General features: G+C 48.5%; 1 protein-coding gene and 1 pseudogene across 2 annotated transcripts; one reads left to right on the plus strand and one right to left on the minus strand.

Annotated features, from left to right (window-relative positions):
- Window positions 1–362: 362 nt before the first annotated feature.
- On the plus strand, window positions 363–11,268 carry LOC144129325 (adiponectin receptor protein 2 pseudogene; annotated as a pseudogene). The gene is made up of 2 exons (XR_013313907.1): window positions 363–2,043; window positions 10,027–11,268. The product of XR_013313907.1 is annotated as an adiponectin receptor protein 2 pseudogene (transcript).
- A 975-nt stretch (window positions 11,269–12,243) lies between these two features.
- Window positions 12,244–24,654, minus strand: LOC144127588 (roundabout homolog 3-like). The gene is made up of 5 exons (XM_077660571.1): window positions 24,412–24,654; window positions 22,406–22,564; window positions 21,196–21,453; window positions 16,457–16,635; window positions 12,244–14,148 (listed from the first exon to the last, which is right to left on the minus strand). The coding sequence occupies exons 1-5, from the start codon at window positions 24,643–24,645 to the stop codon at window positions 13,179–13,181; spliced, it is 1,800 nt and encodes a 599-aa protein (XP_077516697.1). The 5' UTR covers window positions 24,646–24,654; the 3' UTR covers window positions 12,244–13,178.
- Window positions 24,655–27,094: the final 2,440 nt, after the last annotated feature.

Consider the following 27,094-nt stretch of genomic DNA (forward strand, 5'->3'; position numbering starts at 1 on the left):
GGCGCTTCAGTTTACGCAAGGGCGATATAATGCGAGAATTGGAAATCACATCGGGACCATCTGCCTCCGTATGCGCGGATACTACTACCTTTCCTCTGACGCTCGCGGAAAAACATTCGCGACCGTTCGGTCCGATCTCGGCGACGTCGGGGAGGGAGGTTTTGCGTCAGTCACTCCCTCGCCCGATCACTCTCACCTCAGCGGCGGCTTTCCCCTTCTGTTGGATCGCAGCCGCCCGCTCTCCTCAGCGTCCTTCTCCTTTATTTTTTTCTTACCCGAGGCCGTTGGACCGTCGCCTCCTCTCCACCTGTCCGTCGCTATAACAAGTAGCGGCCTCGTTCTCTCTCACGCAGTCCGAAAAGAAAGCTCGGTCGAGACAAGAGAGTGCTCGCGAAACTACGGTTTGTCATATTTGTTCTAACGTTGGCCTTTGCAGGCTCGGTTATCTAACTGCGACTAGTCTTCCGGAATGAAGCAGAAGCCCTCGTCCCCCAGGATCCACGTCTCCTCGGACGGCAGCAAGTTCGTCGAGTTCGGCATCGTGCGGTCGGGCCGATGCGGCTCCTCCGAGGTGCATCTCCGGTGCCGCATCACGGCCACTTCGCGGCTGTCCCCGCGTGACTGCAACGTCGTGACCAAGGTCCGCAGCAAGGATGACGGGCCCTGCTTCAGCGTAGCGTCCGAGGAGACTGCGCCCGTGACAGGACCCGTGTCGCGGATCTACGGCCTTGTCAAGAGCGTGGTGCACCGAATCAGGTGTCTGCGCCGACCACAGGCACTGCCTCTGGCGGAGCTTAAAGAGGAGCTTCCAGAGGATGAAGGCGTTCTCTCCGACCTCCCGGACCAGGTTCCCGTGGAAGAGAAAGTGCTCGAGTGGGCCGAAGGAGTGCTCCGAAGCGGTCTTCCCGACATACAGGTGTCCCCTCCAGCTAGTGAATATCAATCTGACGCTGATGATGAATGCAGTGACGATGAGCAAGAGGACGGCAGTTCCGGCTTCTTCAGCGACGAGCTCAGCGAGACAGATAACGACGTCCTCTGCACTAGCGACAAGCAGATTCAGTGCAACTTAGGGCGCTACACTCTGAGCCAAGCGCAGCGCCGGGAACGTGCGAAGCTGAGGCTTGTTTCCCACTGGGAGCTTCCCGAGTGGCTGCAGAACAACGAGTACCTGGTGAATTACCACAGACCTCCTCTGAAGAGCTGGCGTGCCTGCGCCCGTTCCATCTTCAGCCTGCACACCGAAAGCGGGAACATCTGGACGCATCTACTGGGCGCACTGGGCTTCCTAGTCCTAGGCTTTCACTTCTTCCGTTATGGGTCTCTTGCACTGGACTGGGCGGGATGCCTAGCCTTTGGCGTCTATTTCGCGGGGGCAGCGGTATGTCTCACGCTTTCGACGACTTACCATACCTTCAACTGCCATTCTGCCAGCGTGGGCAAGTTTTTCTGCAAGATGGACTACTGCGGAATCACGCTGCTCATCCTGGGCTCCTTCTATCCGTGGCTCTATTTCCAGTTCCTGTGCGAGCCTCTCAAGCGGCTAGTCTACGGAGTCTTGGTGAGCGCTTCCGGCCTGCTCACCATGCGGGTCTCCATGTCGCACAAGTTCGGGGAGGCCCGCTACCGCGCCCTGCGTGCGGGCATTTTCTTCAGCTTCGCCCTGGTTTGTGGCATCCTGCCTTCTGCGCACTACGGCATTCAGCACGGCTGGGACGACCTCATGTACAAGAGTTCCTTCGTTTATATTCTTCTCATGGTGGCCATCTACGTGACGGGCTGCTGCGTCTACGCCAGCCGGGTCCCCGAGCGCTTCTTTCCTGGACGCTGCGACCTGGCTTTCCAGAGCCACCAGATCTTTCACGTGCTGGTGCTGATGGGCGCCCTCGCACATTACTACGGACTGTCGAGGCTGGCTACACTGAGAATGACTCAGGGTTCGTGCCCCATGGGACAGACCGACTCTCTTCTGCAAAGTCTGGAACTTGTATGAGCAAGGCCAAGTCTACTGGAGATGAAAGAAAAGTGACCTATCTTTACCAGGTAAGAACACCAATTATCGCGTAAAGAACCTGTCTCCGAGAGCAGTCTTTGCAACCGCACTGCTGCTGTCTGTCTTATGACGTAAATGATGAAATTATGAAAAGTGTTCAACATTTCAATACTGATGGACATCCTCTTCCTAGCGTTTGGTTTCTGGTGCAAATGATAGTTGCGTGCAATGAGTCGTTACGCCCACGATCACCTGGCAGTGAAGCGTCATTACAATACCGCATTTCGTAGGCCGTAGATGTCGTGCTGTACAAAACATCCTTATAGCAGATGTTCGCTGGTTCTTAAAGGCATGCCTAATGTATTGAGATTATGGAGCTTGCGGTGGTTCTGAGCTATAAAACTGATTCCAGTCAGAAATCAGTTGGCCTACTTAGCGCATAACAAAGCTGCAGATTATTGTGTGCTCAAAGAACGGCGACAGCGATCGCGATGGCTGTTTGGATGCAGTCGTGATGACCTCGAGCGCGGCTACTCGGTCAGGGCTTTCGCCGGTCGCCCCTTCGCGCTAACTGGGGCAGCGATGGAGGGCTCTGCTACACAGGCAGGCGCGGTTATGCTGTTGATTCCAGTGATTGCCTCGAGCGATGGGCTGGGTGCCGGACTGAACGAACTTGACGCGGTCCCTTCGACCGATGGAGAAAGCGCAAGGTGGATTGGAGCTGTTGTGCCGTCAGCGAAAACTAACTCCGTGACATGAAGAGTAGTGGCGTCTTTCACGAGGGTGTCCTCAAATGCAGAAGAGCGCAGGACTGACCTGGTTCGCATTCAGCGTAGTCCAGCCTTTTGGTAGAGCAACAAAATCAGCGCGCGGTGACTTAAAGATAGGTACTTTTGCATTTATTGGAGCTCATATTCCGTAATCCAGGAGCGTCCACTTGCAAAAAGGTGAACTTTTCTGGCTCACGCATGTCCTTCGAGTACGGTAGCCCTTCATGTAAAGTGAACTGCACGCATTTCGGAAAGAACGAACCGTTTTAAACAGCATGATAATCCATTCAACACAGTGTTAAATGTTTGTTTTGATGGGCCCTTCTGACATATGCGAGATGATGATCTTTATTTCATCCCCAAGGTGGAAAGGAGCGCGCTGAGATGGCGGGGCGCAGTGTTTCATTAAAACTTTGCCTAGATTTATAGGCACATAACGATAAGCAGGCAAGAGTACCTCTTGCCGGGTACCTTTTGGCAGAAAAAAAAATGCGCCACACGTGAGCATATAACATAGATGCTTTGTAATAGGAAGCATTCCCAGTTTTAATATGTCAAGGGTAAACACTAGGGTCATACTGTTCGCCTTCAGCCCGAAGGGCTAGCTCGGCCTTCTTATGAGAAACTAGTTCGACTAAGAAATTGTGCTGTAATTCTCAATTACCCTTATGCTCCTTGCGAGTACCTTCAATCCATACGATGCCCATTGACGGTAAACATATATGAATTACTTGATTCACTGTTTGGTTGACATTGAAACGTTTCCATACAGAGTAACTCACAATGAAACTTTTGTACGTTGCAAAGTACACATGTCTCCGTCTCAAACCGTTGCCAGGGTATTCATGAGCTGACCGCGGCACAAGCAGGAAGCCGAAAACCGGCGCACGGAGAGCGTGGCAACTGACAGACATCAGCGACCTCTGAGACCGCTATTTTCGAACCCCCCGCTCGTAATTCAAAGCCAATCTACTCCGCTACCGCGCTCCACCGAGGGGAGGATAAAAATGCGTGTCGCGCTTTTTCCTCGCTCTCTGTCCACTCATAACTTTCTCTTTTTATTTTTTTTCCCCCTCCGACACGAGTGACCCGTTTTCCGGAGAACGCGTAGAGCCGCGGACAGGCGCGCACACACGCTGACTTCCTTCCTTCCTTTTATAGCCGAACGCGGAAGCGTCACGGTAGGCCCTCCCTCTCTTCAGCCTCCTCCCCCTCTTACTCACGATGCGCCTTCGGCGATGCGCAAGTCCGCGTGCGACCTTTACAGGTGAGCAAGAAAATGCAAGGCGAAAAAAAGGGAGAAGAAGAACACCATGGCAGGCGAGCGGGATGTGCACGACTGAAGGTATTTTCTCCCAGCAATGTTTAGTTCGGCTCTGTCGCGCAGAGAATGAGAACAAGTACGACAGAAGGAGGGATTTGGCATTGTTATGCCAAGCTTAACATCCCGGAATTGCAAATGGGCTCCGGGGGACGTCGTAGTGGGCTGCGGATTAGTTTAGGCTTCTTAGGATTCTTTAGGGCGCACGTCCATTGCACGGTACGCGGGTATTTAAATGCGGCCGCGGCGGCTGGGATTCGATCCCAGGACCTTGGGATAAGCAGCGAAATGCTAAAGTCACAGAGCTGTCGGACGACTACAGAAGTTTAGGTTACTGCTTAGTTAGAATTCCTTTGCTATCAATCGACAAGTTCATTCAAACAGAAATGATCTAGCAGTTGCCGCACCTGAGGAGCCACTTTGCTCTGACAACGGTTACGTTAAAATGAGTTTCCAGCTTCTGAGCTAAGTTCCACTTAATTTTTCAGAGTTCCACTTAATTACAACCTCGTACAGTCAGACAACGCATCCTGGAGGAAATCGACGGCTGTTTTTCCTTCGTGCAAGGTTGAAAACTTACACGACTGAGCTAACAGACCCAAACTCCAACCCCATTCTTCGGCAAATTGCAGTCTCAACAGTTACCAAGCTCACAGTCGCAAATGTGTTGTCTTGAACTTGCAAAAATGGTCTATAAACAGTCTATAGACTTCTTATGTACTGTATTGCCTTCCTACAGACATTTCTTTGTCTATTCGTAGTCTATAGACTGTCTATAGAAAAAGTCTACTAAAGTGTATAGCCATAAATTTATAGATTGTCTACAGGATTTGTATTGTCTGTAGACTGTTCTCTAGAGTTTGTCTATAGAGAGCCTATAGCCTTTATAGGCAGAAGTCTATGGACAGTCTATAGGCTGTCTAGAGAAACTTTTGTGAGGGGAGTACGGTGGGCGCCTAAAGTTTGTACCGCCTTACATGTACCTTCATGTAACCCGGCCCAAGCAGAAACGAGCGTACAGGAAGTGAGCTCGCCTTCATGAGACACACGCTCGGAGTGCATCGTCTAATGCCCCGACAAACACTGCTCAGCTCAAAGAGTCTAATTACGCAGGCGGGGCCAGTGTCCAGTCTCCGCCAGAGCATTCGCCATGTGCAAACGCACACTCAGCCGTCCGCAGCCTTCAGTACCAAGGCAACCCGCTCGGTTAGCGTGGCGAATGTCTTCTCTCGTAAGGACATTCATGCCTAATTATCTTAAACAGGCGTTGCAACATACTGCTTAATATATTCCAGAACACCGGGTGTCGCGACCCTGTTGTGAATGACCAGCGCATTCGTTCTCGGGGTTGTGTGTCGTGATAACAGCGGCTATCTTCAGCACCAAGGTCAGCAGTGGAGGAGAAGATCAGGAGACGGATTGCTAGAGTCCTTGGTTCCCAGGTAGCGCGTGCAAATTGATTACAGTTTCTTTTCCGTCTCTCCTCCATTTAGTTTTAATTAATTTGGACAAACTGGCGGCTTGCATGGTGGTGGTGGTGGAGACGGAACGAAACGACCCGTTAGACGCCTGACATTTCTGCCAAATTATTGACTTGAACTGGTTTGTTGTCTTTGAGTATTGTTGTTTCTTTTTGCATTATTTGTCTCAGCTTTTTATTGTTTTGTAGTGCTGAACTTTCGTGATCCTTCCGAAAGCGTGCCATACTTCAAGGACAGTCCCCGTTCTGCCGCATAATAAGGCATATAATGCCTAAATTAATATGGATAGCATGCTCTGCAGCTTACAAAAGCTTCACAGCTTACAAAAAGTAATGCCTTGGTTGCGTGACTTGAGTCGACGGATAAACACAGGCATCGTGAGTCAAAAGTTTGAACTCTTCACTGGAATATATTATAACCAGCCAACTGAACAAACCTTGGGATAGACTGTCAGTGATTCTGTTTGCGTCTAGAGTAATTTGCAGTTTTGAGCGCTGAATCAGAGGGCACAACCCGACAGCCTCCAAGCACAGTTTATAAGCCAGCCTATACGCCTGGTCGCTGCAAATGAACCTTGACCGTCAAACTAACCGCAGGACGGGAGTTCACTGACATCGTTAGGACCGAAAGGCTAATTTTTTTTTAACATTCGTACGACAGCGCCGAACTCTGCTTTAGAGGGTAAACAACCCAGTCGTGCGTATAATTCAATAATCTAAGCTGATATCGATAGTCTGGCCAAGTTCGCAGAAACATGCTGACGCGAAAGTAGCGGAAAAACCTATTAAACAAAACGCCCCCTCCCCATCGTTCACCTGGCTTCACAGGGACGCTAATTCGTTTGTTTACGCGGCGGCACAAGCGACGCGCGGGAATGACCGCGTAGTACGTCGGCCACAGCTTGGCTCAGTGCCCGGTCCGGTTTTCCCGAGGTGGTGTCTGCGCGGTCGCCTTAGTGACGTCACTGCTGACGAAAGAGTCGGCCTTGAAGTTTCCCCCGCGTGGAACGCTCCCGCAACTTAGTTCCTTCGCGCCGCTCTCTATTCAGTTCATTCTTTTTTATCCCATTTTCGATTATTATGCGCGATAGGCATGCGTTATGCAACACATTACTGCACCGGAAGCCGCGCATCGAAGGGCAGCTATTTTCGCCTGCTTTTGAGTTAGCAGAAGATAAGCCATCCTTGAAAAGACTGTAAGGGAAAGCTATTTTCAGCAGATCAAGGCGAAAGCGTTGGCTATCACGCGGAGATCGAAGGCTTTGGTGCTTGCTTGAGCGGCAATGTGAGCCTCGCCGAAGTGGCTCTTTCTTGCCGCTGTGTAGAAGAAAAAAAATGGCCATGCACGGAATATTTTACTGTGTTCCCGGCCTTCCTCCATTTACTATCTGTCCTGCAGGTTATCATGCGAGTGGCGTGTCGACAAGTGTTTTTTTTTTTGTCTTATTCGCCTTGCTTTTATTCTATCTTTCCGAATATATCGAGCAAATGCTGCAGCTTTGTCAGGGTTCGCGAGGCCAACGACTGAACTAGCTCAAGCACATGACGCACCTCTAAACAAGCACTTCTGGGCAAACAGGGGAACACGGGATGGCCTTCTTGAACAAATTGTTTCGTGGCCGCGGATAAAAAAAAATCTGTTTAAACAGAGAGCGAGATTGGGAGAACTATTTTAGCTAGCGGTCCAGTAAGTGCTGGGTCCGCAGCACTATTCGGACACCTTGAAATCTTTTGATTACAATCGCTAGTTTGAGCTGTAAACTCAACAAAAGCACATTATGCGAAGAACGCTATGCATTGTAAACAAGGCTCCCGTGATGGAAGCCGAAATGTCAGCCTTCTCTTTTACTCAGTTGGTTGGCATCAGCGTTTTACTGTTATGACTAACGGACGCTTTTAACAAATATATAAAGTAATAGTTATTAGAGAGTTCTAGCTGACGACGCATCCGGGATTAGTGCAGCGTACGGCAGGGGCGCGGTGGTACTGAATGGCGCACATGCACCCCAGTTCGCAACTTTGGGGAAGTTATGAGCATGCGCGGTGGCTCGATACCCGCCCTGGAAACCGTACAGTAGGGCGAGATGCAAAATCCGCTAAAACCCTCTAAAATTGGTTCCGCGCATACTGGACAGAAAAGTGCTTTATCGAGCCCCAGTGCGGCGCATGGCAGGGACTCGGCGGTACTCAATCTTGCACATGCGGAGTAGTAAAACTGTGTACAGAGCTCCCTAGCAGAATAAGACGTGCCCTTACAAAAAAAAAAATTAGACAGTCTATATACTGTACATAGACTTCTGTCTATAAAGTTTATAGGCTCTCTCTATAGAACCCCTAGAGAACAGTCTATAGGCGATACAAATGCTTTAGGCAGTCTATAGACAATCTATAGATTTATGACCATACACTTTTAGTAGACTATTGTCTATAGACAGTCTATAGAGTATGAATAAGCAAAAATTAATATCTATAGGAAGGCAATAGAGTCTAAAAGAAGTCTATAGACCATTTTTGTAAGGGCGGTCTGCTAAAACTTCCAATTTCCTTCTGTGCTATAGGACCACTTGCTGCTACCTCTACTTCCCCACAGCGATTGCGTAACGCCGTCACTAGTGACCAGCTTGGCGTGCAGCAGGGTAGGCGCCTGTGGGCGAGAGGAGCTCGATTTGGAACGAAATTTCCGACGCTTCGGGGACGAGGCTCTTCCGCGTGCATTTCAGGCCTCAGCGAGCGTAAACACGCGCCGGTAGCCAGCTGCCCTTCATCGCCACCGGCGCGCGTGCAGCAAAAGAGGACGCAGGAATAAGCACAAGCAATGCCTTGCGGTTACTCAATTTTTGCGTCATCGCGTTCGCCGTAGTATATATGAAGATTCTACAATATCTAGAGTGGGGGCTATCGTGCGGGAAGGAAGTTGCGCTGCGCGTGCTCCTCGAATAAGTTTCGCCACGCGCCGAGCTCGGTTGAAGGTGCAGCGTTACACGAGGAAATGTGTCAACCCCGAGTATACAGATACCAGGAAGCAGGAGAGGAAGGAAGTCTCTAACCGTGCTTTTTTTTTTCTTTTTTTGCGAGTCTTCGGTACGCACGTGTGGCCGAAGTTTCTCCGCTTCGTCGTATACGAGCGTAAGACGAAGGGGAAAAACAAAGGCAAGTATAAAGACAGAAAAAAAGAAGTCCTCCTTTAGAAATGTGACATCGTTATGTCATTAGAGGTACCCGAGGAAAGCCTTACACGACGCTTGAAAATGTGGGCAATGCACACGGAGTGTAACGGTACGTGGCTTGAACGGGAATCTATAGAAGCAGGGATGTGTGGTATGCGCGGAATTAAGGGTTTAAAAATAGCGTCGGGCCACAGGCGATGCACTTTTTTTTGTGTTGATAACCTTATAAGCTACCCGTATAGTGAAGAAAAAAAGCTAACAGCAGTATTAATGCTACTGAAGAATGACTGAGGTGCTTCGTTTCGGGCAGGAGCGAACGCGATGGTCATAGCGTGCAAGCTATGTTTGCTGCTTTCCGTAACATTTTGCTAAGGATGTGATTTATTAAACACCAGGCGCCCGTCCCTGTCTTTTCGTGTCTCGCGTCCTTGTCTGTTTCGCGCTGTCAAGTCAGCATTATTAAACAAACTGCTCTGCACTACGTTAGCGCCCCGTTAATACACTGTCCGCTTTACAGTGTGCGTCGTTTGCAGCACCTATTATGCATACATGCTGCGCACAGGAGCCTGCTGGCAACATCACCTCCATAAAAGCCCGCAACAACAATGGAGCCCAAAGGAACACAATCACTTTAGAGAACTGCACAGCCCTCCAAAGCTTTCCGGCGCTGCTCGCGCCTTGGCGAGGTGTTGGTTGGGTTGGTGTAGCTGAATTTTTTTAGTGCGCTAGCGCTTATAGTTGCCACGCTATTCCCTTCGCATTCGTCCGTCGTTTGTTTGTCTGAAGCTGCTTTGTGGCAGTGTGCTCACTTCCCCACCCGGTTGTGGGCAACTTTCCCAGGTGTGTTTATATACTATATACGCACCTGGCAGGTTGTGATGATGACGTAACAAGGTCACGTAACATAGGTGGGAGGTAAATGATAAACATTACAAAACATAGCGCACCTGATTTGGATTTTGCCTAACTACGCAAATCGACCTTCATTTTTTTTTTTGGTTCCCTCTCGCCTCCAGCATTGCTAGGGTGAAAAAAAAAAGGAACTTTGAAGAATAGGAAAAGAACGAGGGATAAGACTCAAGCGTTCTGCTTTCACGCTGAGAATACGTACATGTGACTTCAGAACCTAATGTTTCGAGGTTATCGAGGCCACCTATGACTCAGCCCTAGTTTTATTGTGGCACGTCTAATTATTCCGCTTTCTCTCTGTACTATAACCATAAGAGCTGCTGTAGGCGTTTGTTGCGTAGTGTGTAGCTCACAGCACACCCCCTTTCATTGTCTTTCTGCTGCAGGCTTGAGCCTCAAGGTGTGCGGTCCTGACCAGGGGTGCGTCAGGCGTCCCACGTCGTCGCACCAGCGCCGGGTCGCAACGTTGAAAAGCGGTCGAGCCCCACTCCACAACGTCCCGTCGTCGTGCCAACCGCGGCGACTGCGCGCAAGACCTCCGAGTCCTCAGCCCTCGGTCTGCGGTCACGGGTCAGCGATCCGCAGAACGAGGGGCGAGGAAGTATCTTGGACAGCGGCGGTATAATCCAGGCGTTCCTCACGTTCCGCCACGAAACGCCAGGCGCACCTCGGTGACTGATGCGTTGAAGAACGTCCCATATGCAAGAGCGTAACGCCGGAGTGTATACCCGTCCTGAAGGCTGTGTGTACGTACAAAGTCGCGCTGCATGAAGATGGACCCGGCGCGCTGGCGCAAACTTTCATCTTCCGCTGCATCTACATCGCCAAAAACATCATTGCTGCAATCGCGACTTGTGATCACCGACGGATATGTGCGCTGAGGGACTGTGTACGCACGACAACCTACATGGGCTCTTCCACCGCGGTGCATTACGTACAGGTGGACACAATACAAAAAGGAACAGTGCATTAGCATGCAGTAGATGGTCGCTCCTCAAGGATTAGTGAGAAGAGTGCAACATTGTTTTGCTAAGTTTTCCTCTTGTCTCAAGGTGCCTTTATTTTTTTTCAATCTCGACGAGGAAGTGACAACAAATTAGGTGCCTAAATTCAACCTAAGTGTTTCCCTTTAATGTTCTTCATACCTGTACGCACTCATTTGCATGTACGACAACTGCTGAAAAAGTAGGACCGATGCAACTTTCCTCGTGGCCGAAAGGAGACTGTGTTCGTTGCGTACTCTGTCAACTCTCACGACACCGCGGCTGTGTGCATACCGTAGAAACCACTGCCATCATATAGTCCGTACAAACTTTAGTTTTACGTACTGTTGCCAATCATGCTCAACACAGTGTCTGTCGACTCTCCAGTCATAAAATGGTGCCTCTTTGCTGGTTTGCCTCCCTCACCATTAACCAGCATTAGGTGAGACTTACCAGCAAAACGAACTTCCTGTGTAGACTTATACGCAAGTATTTACACTTAAGCCATAAACGTAGCGCGTTTTAAGTAAATTAATAAACGTATGTATATTTTGGCGTTCAGAAACGCTGATGTCATATTGTATATTTTGTTGACTCATGGCGCCGGTTGGCGCATGTTTTAATAAAGGATTTTGTCATGGAAAACTAACATATATGGTTTTCTGCTCTCACCTTTTGGCGACGCACTATCAGGCGATGCTTTGCAGCAGATCAAAAGGATCATAAGAGCTCAGTTCGCTCAAATGTTTGCGAAAGGATGAGACAGTAAAAGACGCCGTGTAGAAATTTACGTTGGTACCCGGAAACTTCACGTCGCTGTGTATAAGCGTGCGGCTTCAAGACATCCTCGCAACGGTATTTTAGCTACGACCAGAACAGTTTAGAAAAAAGCCAGAAAATAAAACACTCAAATTGATCCAGATTAGTCCTGCGAGCTACTGTACCGACGATACACACTCTCGCTTCTCTTTCAAGTTTCGTGCATCTTTGCTGGCATGCAAATGCGAACCTTAGCTTTCGTTGCTAATTTGGTTGAGAGCGGTAATATGATCCGAAATATTTATCATTATACCTGAAACGTGGATATGAATGGTCCCAAAGTGTAACTTGAAAAGTGAATTTGTAAAGCAAGAGCCATTGAAACAAGCCAGACAGACTTCTCTTTATATTTCAAAGTGAAGAACTAAGTGAGAACGACAGCATTATTGTTTCGAAGAACCTGTAAGAAGCACAATGAGTGCAGTGCTTTTGTGAGCAGAGTCATGGCTCCAGAAGCAGAGCAGCGCTTGACGTATCTGCAGCCATAAATGTAGTGTATTTTGCAATGAAACAGTAACACATCAACGGCTCATTCTCAACTTCGCAACAACAAGGAAAGCTCGTCTTGTGACACCTATTTTTATGGGTCCTCGTTGCAATGACAAGAGCAATAGTAGAGGTCCGCGCGGTATGCACCCCACTATTATACATAGTGGGCGAATATAGGATCTCAACACACAGTGGACAAACTCACTCGTGCTAGAACAGGTGCGCTGCTCTCAGTTGCCCTGCGTTTCGTAAGTCTACAGCTGTGTTCTTGAAGACGAAATTCTTCACTTTAAACGACGACCGAGCAGGCCAAAGTTTGTTGTTGCTGGGGCATGTAAGACAGGATAGCAACGGAGCGCATTTTAATTCAAGCAGGTAGCCACCGAAGTTGGGAAAGTACTACAGCTCGAAAATGGCTTAGCATTTTTTAACTTCGATGCAGTAGTAAAAAATTACAGGAAGTGTAAATATTTAGGGAGATAGAGAGAAAGAGATGGTGGAATTTTACGCCCTCAATTTGCACGTAGGCGACCATCGATGCCGCATTAGAAGACCCCCGATTAATACCGACCACCAAAAGTACATCAATATGAATCGCGCAGCAGACACACACTTTCGCATTTCGCCTCCATAGATATGCATCCGCTGCAGGATTCGATCCCCCGACCTCCCGCTTAGCAACAGTTGCACCGCAACCGCGGAAGCGCGGGACCAGTGAAAGAAACACCACGCCCCCGAACGAAGAAATGCATTTTTTATCGGCAAGGTCCCAACGGGGAGCCGATTATCCCTCAGTCTATAACTACGCGCAATCGCGTTCTTTTCGGAGCATGCATTTGACTAGCCAGAGTTAAGACTTTTGAATTTTATTGAGGCTTTTCATGATTTTATTGATGAATTTTTATTGATGCTTCTCCTGGCGTAAGGTGCTTCAATGAGCAGATTCTTTGGACGTGCCCCAGTGGAAAACCAAACATCTACATTGCGGGAAAACCCCTCTTGGTTTCGTTGAGGACCACCACGTGCACAAACCACGGTGCTGATAGTGTGCGGGGAAAAGGTCGCATGTAATTTCCTGCCAAGGTTCCGGCTACAAACAGTTGCAGCTCCAAGGATACATCATTATGTTCACCAAGATAATCAAGAGGCCGTTAAGGGATGCTTCTGAAAGAGGAGTAATTAAAAGAGCCAGCTTTATTGCGCCCTTCGAACGCTGCCCGCGCCGCCCAGCGGTCGTGGCTGTCTGGTCACACAGCGACTGGTGCAGGCGGTGGCTGTTCTCCTTCAGCGGCGGGTGCACTGGCGATAGCGCCCTCCTGTCCAGGCTGGCCCTCCTGTCCAGGCTGGCCCTCTTGACCAGGCTGACCCTCCTGTCCAGGCTGAGCCTCCTGGCCCTCTGCGCCGGGCGCGGCTCCTTCGGCACCAGCGCCCTCTGCAGCCGGCGCCTCCGCAGCCGGCGCCTGCGAAGCGCTGTGCAGGGCCTTCTGCTCCACAGAGTATATGACGGCGCACAACACTATCACCTCAATGCAGATGCCTACGAAGGGAACGAGGGCCGCGTACTTGCCCTTGACCTTCACCTCGTGCTCGAAGACGAACTCGTCCTTCTGGCTTTTCAGCGTGCACGTGTACTTGCCTTCGTCTTCCGACGCGAGCGGCTTGAAGTAAAGCCTGGCGTTTGCGACATCCTTGAATTTGTCGAGGACGTAGTGGTCGTCGACTGGCAGCGCCGTGCCGTCTTTGGCCCAGGTCAATGTGTCTGGTGGGGGTACGCCCTCGACGCTGATCGAGATGAACGCCTCTTTGCCTTCGACCCAGGCGGAGGGTGCAGTCGACTGGCGCTCGTCCAGCACGGCCGACAGCTTGTAGTAGACTTCGATAGTGGCCTCGTCCGTCGGGCCCGCCGAGCACTTGTACTTGCCGGTGTCCTCGCTGGTGGGATGAGCGATCGTCAGTGTCGACGTGCCGTTGGCCAGCTTATCCAGCGCCCGCGAGCCGTCTTCGACGATGGGCGCGTCGTCTTTCGTCCACGTGAAGCTGGCTTGATTGGCCGCCGCGTCGCAGCCGAGCACCAACGGCTCACCCGGGATGATGATCTTGCCTTTCCCCGCGCTCTCCTCGTTTGTGGTGACGGCCAGTATGCTAACCAGCAGCTGGGTCGACACCTGAGATGCCAGTCGGTCTCTGCAGTGCGCATGCGTCGCTTGACACGTGTACCTGCGCGAGGTCAAGGTGCCATCGGAATTCAAGGACCCTACGAGGCCGCTGCAGCTGTTTTGCTCATTTGGAAACCCTCTCATGTTACTTCAACCGGCTTAGGGGCGGTCAAGTCGTTTGTCCCCCTACCAGGGGAAACTCCTCTTCATAGAGCATCTTCCCGGCCATCAGGCAGCAGCACTGTGTACGTTATTTTCCTACTGACCTATTCCAGGTTTCCATGAACGTAGGTTGCGAACGCACCTGTCTTGCGTAATTACTCTATAGTTGTTGCTCGAATGGCTGTGCGGAGCTAGCGGTGTTTACATGAACCCGACAGGGCCGCTTTGAGTCTAGTTGTAGGGTCAAAGACCGGTTATTGGGTCCATGTAAACCCTGTTGAGTCAGGTCGAGGAGTCGGCTGGACTCGACTCCTCAATTCCGCCGCAAGGGGTGCATAGCACCATCTGCCGGGCTAGTTGGTTGCGATCCATATGTATCAGCAGCGCGAACACAAAAAGGAAGAAGAAGGAGAAGATAGTACAGAGCGCTCTGTACTATCTTCTTTTTCTTCTTCTTTTTTGTGTTCGCGCTGCTGACACATATGCAAGGGGTGCGTTGACTCGCACCCCTCTCCGCACATTACACGTAATTCACGCTTGGGGAAAGCATTTTCTGCAGAGGAGAACATTATTTACAGATGAATACTGGGCGGACTAGGGAAATGCAATGTTTTCTACGGCAGCTGACTGTGTAATAAAAAATTGAGCTCTCAACTACGCCTTCCTTCCTTTGGAGCGAGGGAGTAGTCGCATGGTGAACGGTGTTTGTGCCTTCAGCTTCCTCTGGCCACAATCCACGTCATGTGGATAAAGTGTACTCAACACCATCTTAATCCTACAATATCAGCGACGGCCTGTGCACAGCTTAATACGCAATACCTGCATACGTTACAAATAGCGCAGCGTGACCAAATTATTACCTGTGACATGCTGAAAATTCGTTCATTGGTTCTGCAGGTGTTTCAGGGAAAGTGATCACTAATTTTTAAAAATAGCTTTTTTGAGGCAAAGAGAAACCTTTTCCGGCATAGCAATACCAGTATTGGTGGACGTCAGAAAACGCGAATCAAAGTGATTAAGTAAATTGTAACAGTTATCTTTCTATTACCGACAGGCATCTCATTGCAATTAGTCGGATTTGTAGCCTGCCTTTCATCATCATCATCATCATCATCATCATCATCATCATCCCGACTACTTTCACTGCAGGACAAAGTCCTCTCCCATGTCTCTCCAATTAACCCTGTCCTGTGCCAGCTGCGGCCACCATATACCCGCAAACTTCCTAATCTCATCCGCCCACCTAACCTTCTGCCGCCCCCTGCTACGCTTACCTTCTCATGGAATTCACTCCGTTATCCTTAAGGACCAGCGGTTATCTTGCCTTCGCAGTACATGCCATGGCTATGTCTTCCTCTTGATTTCGACTAGGATGTCATTTACACGCGTTTGTTCCCTTACCCATTCTACCCGCTTCCGGTCTCTGAACAGCCTGTATTTACACATAACCATATCAGTTTTCAGAATTTCGAAAACGCGATTACCTTCAGCTCTGTGGCTCGGCAATATTGGCTATTTCGACTAATTACATGAACTGGAGGGTTAGCTTTACCTGCATGCTTTCCGAAGGCGCATGTAGTTTGGCACGATACAGCCAAATTTTGCCGAGCCACAGCGTTGAGGGTAATCGCGTTTTCGAAATTCCAAAATCTGATGTGGATATTACTAACAGCCGGCTACAAATCTCTAATGTGCTTATCGGTAACAGTTAAGAAGTTAACTCTTAGAATTTAGTTATTTAATTTACTGGTTAATATGATTTGGCTGTTTCTTGGCGTCCGCCAACACTGGTATTACTATGCCGCAAAAAGCTGCTCTTTACTTCAAAAACCCCATTTTTAAAAATTAGGAAGCATCTTCCTTGAAACATCAGGTATAAACACTGTGTAGACTGTATTGAAAGGTGCGACGTCCGATAAAAATTGCATGGCACTCATGTAATGTGCCTCGAGTTTCGATGTCAGCGGTTAAGCAGGTCACGGAGGCAAGTATATGAAGGGGTTTGGTGGGTCCCATGAGTCACTAGCCAATGCTCATTTGAACCACGTCTCACGATCCATTTAGTGTGCCTGATCACGTGATGATGACGTCATCTCGTACGAACGGCACCATCTCCGCACAACATGCTTTCAACAGATAACGCCGTTAAAGGCTCCTTGTGCGGGCCGGCGTGACCAGGGGACGGCAACCGTGCCGTGATAACAGACCTGTTGTGATCTCCGAGGCTCACACGGCGGATGGTGAGCTTGGCGTTCTCGACGTTATTCTTGCCCGTCGCCATGAGGATCCGCTCGGACGGCGCGAGCGGTGCGTCTCCCAGGTACCAGGAAACTCGAGGCATGGGCCGAGTCTCTATATTGCACCAGATGTTAACGGTGCTGTTGACCTTGGGGAGAAAAAGAAATTGTACAGTTTAGTTACGCAGATTCGAAGCTAGCAGTGGACTTCTCGTTCTCGATGCGGAGTAGAGAGATTTTATCAGTGACCGACATAGTTTTGATGGAGCTGAAACCATTCTTGATACGAAGGCTAGCACAGGCAAGCAGTTTGCACCAAGTCTGGAATATTGTTTAACTTTCAAGCTGTTCGACCTTACAGGTCAGCCATGTTCCTAAAAAAAAAAAATGAGCTCACGACTTGAACGCATTGGCAGCTAGAAATGCTGTTAGTTCTCATAATGTTGCAGTATTATACGCTTCTTACGAACGTTTCTGTGAAACTTATTGCCCCTCAAAAGCAGTTGCGAAGCACGAATACTTGAAACGGTCACTCCCTATAGGCCTAGCCCAATGATGCTAAGGGTTTTCTGATAAGATTATTTCGGTTGTCTCACTGTTCAACAAGATGACAACAATTTTTGCTGCGGGGTAAAGGTTAGGACGGCTCGGACAATGACTTAAACGTTTATGAGAACGCCTACGTTTTGTTTTGATTTTCACGCTATTTGTTTGCTCAGGAGAGAACAGTCCGCGTCACCCTTGTATAGAGCGCTCGGGCGGTGCACTTTCTCGCATAAAAACCGTCACCTTGTAGCAGCTTATACGATTCAGAGGCAACGCTTGTGCGCAGGTGGAGCCCAATAGATTTGCAAGTAAGGTGATCACTGGAACTTTACTTCGAAACCATAGGATGCTTTCTAATTTTGGTTTATTTGCGCGGACCCCACTGCTCCACCGCCCTACGCAAGGGTGACGCGGACTGTACTGTCGGCCGCTAAATACTGATTTCTGTAAGTCAGCCTTCTTGCTGCAGCTGACAGTGGTGCTACAGTGCTGCTTGCCATACTGCTTAGCATACAGTGCTGCTTGCCAATGCAGTGTGCCTTTATTCTTAGCTTAGAGCTAATCTCTGCGTTGAGAAGTAAGAAACTTGCATCTCTATCTGCGCTAACACAAGGCTAAACTACTGCGGCAATTTGGCATTTAAACATGTGCTGTGCTGTACAGTGCAGTGCTGTTGTGTTTTGTTTTGTTTTGCTGTGTTGTGTTGTGTTGTTTTGCGTTGTGTTAGGAAAAACACAGGGTTAGAAAAATATGACTTCTGCCGCCTACTACAGTTGGATACAGCCCAAGAATGAAGCGGCAGATGCCCTCAAGGCAGGCCCTCCAGCCAACGACGTTGACTAATTTTCATGACGCAGTGGTTAATCGATTAAGCCGTGGTCAATCTGATTTTCATCGGCCACTCCCTGGCATGTTCCTCTAGCAGATAGAAGGGGATTGACCGCGACGTCACGTGAATCTGTCGACGTCGTTGGCTGGAGGGCTCCTCTATTGAGGGTCATTTCCTGCTTCATTCTTGAGCTGTATCCGAATACAGTTTTTAAAACAATTATAACACTTCCTTCATTTAGAAACCGAACAGCTTGCGACCAGTCTACTACTATTCTATTCTCGACTAGGAGCAACTGAGGTGGAAAGAATTTTTTCTAATACTGCTTAATGCTTCTTCCTTAGTTTCTCGGGTTTTCTGCATAAAAATAATATCTACTACGCAATAGTCCTTCAGTAAAACACTCTCCGGGGCATGTTGGTTCATAGCTAACAAGAATAAAGGCGCAACAACACGACACAAAGAAGGAGGAAACCGACAGGACAGGCGCTAGTCCTGTCGGTTTCCTCCTTCTTTGTGTCGTGTTGTTGCGCCTTTATTCTTGTTAACGCAATAGTCCCATCGCAACAAGTTTAAAAAAAGGCTTTCCTTGGTTCCTGGGTATGTAACGGTTTGTGATATGAGTACGTCCAATTGTGCGAAGACGGCGCGACATAACTTGAATAAAACGTTCTTAGTATGACTTCCATTCACCTGCAGTATTGGCTTTACCAGGTGCAGTTTGTTGTTGATTTCACTATCACCATTGGTCTTCTATTCGCATATCAATTTACTCTCCACCATCTTCGTGCAATATCATCATCATCGTCAGCCTGACCACGCCCACGCATCAGCCAATCCCCCACCGTGGGTACGTGCCATTCAACCAGAGGCCATCATCATCATCATCATCATCATCATCATCATCATCATCATCAGCCCTTTCGTTAGTGCATATGACAGCGCGGCTCGTTACCTATAGCATAAACCTAATGTTTGTCCCTGCGCTGAGACTTAGGCTAACGTGTACTTAGGGCCCTTCGTTTTAATGTTTTGTTTTTCCGGCATTTCAGCGCGACGGTAAAAATCGGGCGATATTTCTTGAATTCAAGTTCAGCTTCAAATTGGGCTATTGAGCAAACATTTCGGTAATCTAGGTTATATCGCGGGTTGCTTTTTCATTTTAGCCACAGAAAATTTACTATAAGCACTCGTTTTTTGTGGGGGACACGAAATGCCTTACTTTTCGTTGAGTGTTTTACAAATAACATGGAAATGGCAGGTTTCGCTGGAAAGCGGTTTAACAAATAACATTTTTTCTCATCTACGTATTTTACGCGTACACTAACAATCTCCTGCGCAGCGCTTCGGCGTGCGTCTAAGACCTGCCTCCCTTGTACGCAGCGGAAAGCATCTTTCAACGTCACAGCGCTCACTTTAAACGTGCAAGAGCCCTGGAGCAAAGCGTCCCTAGCCTGGACAATGCTCAAAACACTGGCGCCGATTAAAAGCCTGGTCAGTACCCATGTTTTGGCCTCTTTTTTTTTTCACTTACCCTCAAATTAACCCTCGTCATGAAGAACAAGCGTTAAAAGAGACTTAATATTTTTTTGTCACAATGTTAGCAGCCTATTATTTGTACCTCAACTTGAATTCTAACCGATTTTGTAACATTTTGTACCATATGTTATTGTTCAAGTTGTTTTACTTACCAAGATGTGCACTACACCTGGTTGTATTATTCACCGCCCTTCCTGTTACAGTCCCTGATGGGACTTACAGTATCAATTAAAAAAAAATCACCACTTGAACAAAATACTCATCTCGAATAAGCAAAGAATACCAGATCATTTTTGTGCGGCGTCTTCAGCTTGTAGCAAGGAACATGCGTTCTCTAGGCTGTTTCTAAATATATCATAAGGAGCCCTTCATTCTTCTGTCCTCGTGCGTTCTGGAGAAATGACTTTTTGGAGAGAGGCAGGGTGTCGTTCATTTCATTTCTCCATTCTGCCTGCTTTCCTTTATTTCCGCTGCCCCAGCTCCAGTGCTCCAGTACCGATGGCAGATGCCGGGGCTAGGAAAAATATTTTCCTTCCTTTTTATTATTATTTTAACGAAACCACTTACTCCTGCTGCTAGTAGTACTACTACTACTACAGAAGCAGGGTTTAGCAGAATTTTTAATAAATCCGTTCGGGGGTGCTAGGATTGGGTAAAATCGGATTTTACCCGAAAGCAAAGGTCCCTGCAATATACCCCAATGAATGCACACTACGAAGTCTTCACTATGGGCGCTGTTAAACTTCGTCTGGTAATTATTTCTAATGTTCGTCGTGTTCCTGCAGTTCCAAAGACATGGTCGCACTTTTAGGCCAACCTGGATGTACTTTTGATTTTTTGCTCCAACAGTAAACTATGGACCATAGAGTGCTGAAACCTGCGAACCTAAAAGATAAACAAATCCATGGATTAAAGAGTCTGGAAACTATCCACAGTAATTCATCATTTTATTTATTGTTTGTGCTGGAGACTTTCTTGCCGTCACTACTGGAGTAATTTCTAAGGTAAAAAAATAAGCATTCATTTCCAAAGTAAGCCTCCGCTCAATACACTTTCGCATATGCAAAGTAGGCAATTTCCCATTGTGTCACATTTTTCCGCGTTCCACATGCGGAGCAGGACCTGCCCTAAACACGATTAACGCCCTTATGGCGCTCTGGACAGCCGTGTCCCGTATAGCGACTGACGGGGACGTCTATCAAGAAAAAGTCCAGATAAGGAACTGATCTGGACCGATCAGTCTCGAGTATAGCGAGGCAACAGCCAGATATGACCTTGATGTGACCAGATATGAGCGCATTTCGAATTCCTGATCCGGCACCAAAGCAGACGTTCCCATGCATGTCTGGCCACATGGTCCCAGATCAGTCCAGATATGGCTTTAGTGCCCGCCCGAAATATTTCTTTTTTAACGCGAGAGCCTTTAATGGCTCATCGTTGTCCGTCCGTCCGCGAAATCTGTTACGCTATGACTTCTAAGAGTGATTAGTAATTAATCATTAATTAGTAATTCGGTATTAATTAGCTAAAATAAAAATAAAAAATTTAGTAACAGGAAAAGGTTAAAGAATAAATTAGAAATAAATAACTAAATACAACTTAACAAATAAAATAAACGTAAATAAAAATGAGAAACTGAATAAATAAAAATGGAAAAATTGGTGGAAAAAAGAAAAACTAAGAACAACACTACCCTCGGAATTTTTTACATTACTCCGCATGTAAAGTATACTAGGGTCTAAGCATTTCTTGTCAGGTCCAAATTGAATGCTGCCAGCGGCTGCTGGAGGTTCACCTTGGCCGTCTGGAACGCGGGCATCGGTTCGATGGCGATGGGCGCGGCGACGCTGACGCTGAGGCCCGAGCCTCCGCTGGCCAGGCACGTGTAGGTGCCGGCGTCCGATGTCTGCGCGTCCTGGATGACCAACCGTCCTGGCTCGATGCGGTAGCGCTCGCGGAAGCCGTGGTACAGCACATCGTCGTCCTTGTACCAGGTGACTGAGCGGCCCGTTCCCGACAGCTCGCACGATATCTCCAGGGATTTGTTGGGTGCCTGCCGGAACAGACGCCATCATCTGACACCGCACTAGAAGCACTGCCTACTGTCAGCTATAACACACACGCCACCGCAGCCGCCCTTGTACTATTCATGTGACCAAGGAAATGGGTAAATATGGGCGACTCCGCCGAGTTGCACGTCGAGAATGCATAGAGAAAACACATAACACAATGAGTAACGTGAAGGCACAAACATACGCTCAAGCGCTTTTGCTCACAAAATTAAAATTTGCCTGTGCTAGCTGGCCCCCGTTGGATATATTTTCGGGTGAGCTGTCTAGAGTGGCTGTGTGTCTAGCATCAGAGAAGTGAATTAAGATTAGTAATCATATCGCTATCCAGCGTCACGCTAGCTGGCAGTAGTATTTTTTGAACTCTACACTTGACATCAGCATTCGGTAGAACCGATATGTGAAAAAAGTAGAGTAAGCGATTTCACTCTCTGGTCGAGGCCCAACTTCGAGTACACAAGAATGAGGAGCCGCGTAGACGGGTGCAGGCCCACCCTTAATAGCACATCCCTGGACAAAGGCAAGCGGAGCTTTCATGCTACCGAGTTGGAAGCGCACAACAGTTGTCTAGTGCTGGAAAGCTGAAACCATTTTGCAACAACTGAGCTTAGTGAAAATCTTCTTCTATTCCTGTTTTTGTTTGTTTCTCAGCGATCACCACGGGACACTTTAGGAAGTACCGGACGCCGTGTGGGCACACGCCTTTCTGCACGCTTCTCGTCGGCGCCATGCACAAGCGGGTAGAGCACTCCCGCGTTTTCTCTTTGGACATACGTATCAGCCACAGGCGCGTTCTTCTACTCCTTCGTACACATCCACAGTCGTTAACGTTTAACTGACGATACGAACTGTTCTAGTTTTCCGGCACAATAATTGATTTCATTAAATTAGTGAAAGGAAGGCTCGTAGCTTCTGGGTGTTGAGAAGGGCACAGACCAGGTGATGACACTCTCGCTGGCTCTCTCTCCTCGCAAACGCGCTTTCTAGCACCGGACTAGGCAGCACGCGTAGCCGGTGTGCCTCTTGGAGGCCCAGTCCGCAGGAGTAGTCGCCGGAGTGACCAGGTAGAGCGTGCGCCACGTATAGGGTGTTCATCTGCGGGATGAAAGCGAGGAAGTAGTCGCCTTGATGCATGTATACTCGCGCATCGTGACTCTCATGTTGCACGGCGGTACGCTGTCTCTACGGGCTGGCCTCGCTAAACTTCGTTGTCGTTTCTTAATGGGAAGTTTATTTTGCTGAGTCTTCACCGAAGATTTTGAAAGCAGTACGGGTTTACCCTTACAAAAATTTCTTTATACAGCCTATAGACTGTCCATAGATTTCTGTCTATAAATTCCATGGACTCTCTATAGGCAACCCTAGAGAACAGTCTATAGGCAATACAAATCCTAGGGACAGTCTATAGACAATCTATAGATTTATGGCCATACACTTTTAGTAGACTTTTGTCTATAGGCAGTCTATAGGCTATGCATAGACAAACGAATATCTGTACGAAGGCAATAGAGCCATAAGAAGTCTATAGACAGTCTATAGACCATTTTTGTAAGGGTATACTCAGGCTCTTAAAGACCGCTGAGAGACTGAAGACCACACTGAAACGCAATGAAAACATTGAAAATTGGTTTTTGGGGAAAGGAAAAGGCGCAGTATCTGTCTCACATATCGGCGGACACATGAACCGCGCCGCAAGGGAAGGGATAAAGGAGGGAGTAAAAGAAGAAAGAGGTACCGTAGTGGAGGGCTCTGGAATAATTTTGACCAACTGGGGATCTTTAACGTGCACTGACATAGCACAGCACATGGGCGCCTTAGCGCTTCGCCTCCATCGAAACCCAGCCGCCGCGTTCGGGTTCGAAACCGGGAACTCCGGATCAGTAGCCGAGTGCCTAACCACTGAGCCACCGTGGCGGGTTGGAGAGAAGCAATGCTCTAAAAATTGTTTTCAGAACGCGAACCCCTTTGTTGGTCTCAGAAAAGCAGTCAAAGAAGGAAATCCTTTCGGTGCCTTTATTGTGTTATTTGCTAGCTCCCTATAAACGACCGCTATTCAAAAGTCTTGAACGAAAGACTGTTCTCACTTTGCTGAACACGGTCAAAGAAGCTTCCTGGAGAGGAAACTTTTCTTAGCATTGGTACCGATGTACCGAGGTAGCAAAATATTAGCCTTTCTACCCCCCCCCCCCCCCCCCCGCTTCCTACAGTTCCGTTGTCAGGGTAGAATATTAAACAATGGAGCTCACAAAAAGGATCGAAGTAAGGCTGAGCTACGTCAAAGCAGTAAAAAAAGGCTGGACGCAGAGTGAACTTTTCTCAGAAAGCCTGTACATCATTGCTGAGGCACTTAATTGTTCATCGTTCAGGCTCAAATCTACTTCCTTGCAAGAAACGCTTTGCACATTTGAAACCAGATGTGTCCGGCTGGATAACAGCGCCTCAAGAAAAAATTGCCCAATAGGTCGCGCACGTTTGAGCCGTACCTGGCACGCAGGCATGCAAAAAATGCAAGGTAAGGCATGCAATGTAGGCCAGCGGAGCAGACATGCAAAAATAGAACAGAGTATATACAGGAGCGAAGTCGGCACCTGAACTACCGTGAGTGGTCATGGCACAAGTTTGGCAGACAACACCAACCGACGCCATACCAGATAAACAGAAAGTCAGAACGTCGCTGTTATAGGGCGCCGTAGTGGAGGGCTCAGGATTAATTCCGGTTGCCAGGGCTTCTTTAACGTGTTCTAATAACATCGCAAAGCACACGAGCATTTTAAAATTTCGTCTCCTCCCAGAGATTCGACCCCGTGACCAAGAGCTCAGCAACCTAACGCCAAAGTCATTGAGCCTCAGTGGTGGGTCGGGACAAATGGCTAGCACCCGTGTCGTGGCCCTCTGTTCCTCTGCTCTGCCGACTGTCTTCGGTGTGTGGCAGACGCGCGCACCTTGCCCCCGCTGTCGGTGAGGTCTTCGTGGAAGAGGAAGTGGCCCCAAGACGGCAGCGGAAGCCCATCCTTGTGCCAGTTTGGCTGGACGTGCGGCTCGGTGACGCAGGCCACGAAGAAGCTGTCACCCTCGGCCACGTGCGCGTCGCCCAGGTACGTGGCGTAGCGGGCGCACTCGCTCGCCAGAAGCTGCAGCAGCAGCAGAAGCGCCGGGCACATCCGCACCGCGGCCATTGTTGCCTTCTTCTTGGCCTTGCCGCAGAAGGAACGCTGGGAAAACTCGCGCAGAGCCGATGGCGATCGCGATGCGGCTGCAGCCGAGTCGGCGAACGAGGTCGTCGACGAGCGACTGGCCGATATGATTAATAGACAGTCAAGGTTCCTGCGTATACTACGCGCGGCACCCGCAGATAAACAAACATCAGGGTGGTAAACAAGGCGAACGCTGCTGCTGCGCTCATTATGTCGATGTGCTGGCGCACAGTGTTTCCATGCCAGGCCTGGTGGAATTGTAGAAATTCGCTATGGCAGGGACGTCCAAGGATTAGCATTAAAAATCGCGACACTGATAAAGCTGCCGTAATTAAGGAAGATAACTTATGTCACAAGGGCAGAAACTTGGGCGAGTTGGTAACGGTGATCCACGGTACGTGAGTGTAGCGAAAAACGGGACAAGGGACAAAGAAAGACGCACACAACACAGGCGCTAACTTCCGACCGACAGAAACCTAGGCGACCAAGACGAACGTCATCCGTGAGGGGAAACAGGCGCATGCGCCCGGAAAAAATAATGAAAATCAGGTGAACGAGGAACTACGGACATGCACGACTAAGGGATTCTTTAAGAAGGCCAGCTCTCTTTTGGACAGGGAGATAGGCGGCTTGTTTACACATTTATCTTCCAAGGCAGCGATACGAGCTGCTTCAATAATCTCCCGGGTTAACTGATCTCGGTGTCTGGAAACGATCGAGCACTTATCCAAAAATGGCACACAACCACGCTCCTTGCAGTCCAAAACCAGATTGCAGCCAGTAAAAGTTTTCAAGTTGTTTTTGTGTTCACGAAGTCTCTCATTCAAACAACGACCAGACTGACCAACATACCGCTTGCCACAAGGGAGTTGGATGTCATAAACAATGCTTTTAGTACATTTCACGAATTTTTTCCTGTGATTAATGGTGCACTGTAGCTTTTGGGGACGTTTATCGGTGGGAAAAGTTTTTTTGGATAGCGCACTTATTTCTTCTTTAGCTGAAAAACTAAGTGCGCTATCCAAAACATTTTGCGTGAAATGTACTGAAGGCATTCTTTATGACATCCCACTCTCTTGTGCAAAGCGGTATGTTGGTCAGTCTGGTCGTTGCTTGAATGAGAGACTTTGTGAACACAAAAACAACTTGGAAACTTTTACTGGCTGCAATCTGGTTTTGGACTACAAGGAGCGTGGTTGTGTGCCATTTTTGGATAAGTGCTCGATCGTTTCCAGACACCGAGATCAGTTAACCCGGGAGATTATTGAAGCAGCTCGTTTCGCCGCCTTGGGAGATAAATGTGTAAGCAAGCCGCCTATATCCCTGTCCAAAAGAGAGCTGACCTTCTTAATCGCTTAGTCGTGCATGTCCGTAGTTCCTCGTTCACCTGATTTTCGTTATTTTTTCCGGGCGCATGCGCCTGTTTCCCCTCACGGATGACGTTCGCCTTGGTCGCCTAGGTTTCTGTCAGTCGGAAGTTAGCGCCTTTGTTGTGTGCGTCTTTCTTTGTCCCGTTTTGCGCTACGCTCACATACCATGGATAACTTATGTGCTACGTCGGGGACAGAATAGGAACGAAAGGACGCGTAGATGATACGCGAGGTACAAGGTGCTAGCCAACACTGTTGACTCACGCAGTACGAGTAGAATGAAGAAATTTATTGTTGCATAGGGCGACTGAAATAGCGGGAACGGGCACGCAGTCACATGCAAGGCGTTATATCGTGCTTTCCGTTTCGAGGCCAAACATTACTAGCCTCAGGGGGCGCTGTTGTTAGCGGCGCTGAGTAACGGTGCTGAGTATAACGGTGCTGAGTATCTGACAGAGCATGAAAAATATGTAATGAACAAAGCTAGTAGGAATGCAGTTGTCATGAAAAATAGGGCACTGTGGAATTACATCAGGAATGAAGTGGTAAGAGGGATCTGGAAAGGGGTGATGGTTCCTAGCCTGACTTTCACTAATGCGGTCCTGTGCATGAGACTAGATGTTCAAGCAAGGTTATAAATCCAACAATGCGCCGTAGGGAGGCTAGCTTTGGGAGCACATGGCAATACACCAAATCAGGGGGTACAGGGTGATATGGGATGGGCGTCGTTCGAGAGCAGAGATGCTAGCAGTAAGATAGCATTTGAGGAGCGATTGAGAAAAATGGGGGAAAATCAGTGGGCTAGGAAAGTTTTATGATGCCTGTACATAAAGAATGTTGATACGAAATGGAGAAAGCGAACTAGAAAATTGACAAGCAGATATTTGGACAGCAGTAGGGGGCAAATCAGCAATTATCTGTTAAGAAAAAGCTTAAAGAAACAGAGAGAGCTCTGTGGAAAACAGGGATGCTCACGAAATCGGCACTGGGAACATACAGGATTTTTAAGCAGGAAATTGCCAAAGAAAATATCTATGATAATTGTAGGGGAAGCTCTTTGT

This window comes from Amblyomma americanum, chromosome 4, assembly GCF_052857255.1.
Source record: "Amblyomma americanum isolate KBUSLIRL-KWMA chromosome 4, ASM5285725v1, whole genome shotgun sequence".
In the NCBI taxonomy this organism is placed as follows: Eukaryota; Metazoa; Arthropoda; class Arachnida; order Ixodida; family Ixodidae; genus Amblyomma; species Amblyomma americanum.

What these genes read in the sequence shown, in the direction of transcription:
- LOC144127588 (XM_077660571.1), bottom strand. Translation starts at nt 24,645, where the DNA reads ATGGCCGCGGTGCGGATGTGCCCGGCGCTTCTGCTGCTGCTGCAGCTT. An exon ending in AGCGAGAGTGTCATCACCTG is followed by an intron (nt 21,454 to 22,405) that starts GTCTGTGCCCTT and finishes CTGTTCCGGCAG; the next exon opens with GCACCCAACAAATCCCTGGA. An exon ending in AGCCTCGGAGATCACAACAG is followed by an intron (nt 14,149 to 16,456) that starts GTCTGTTATCAC and finishes GACCTCGCGCAG; the next exon opens with GTACACGTGTCAAGCGACGC.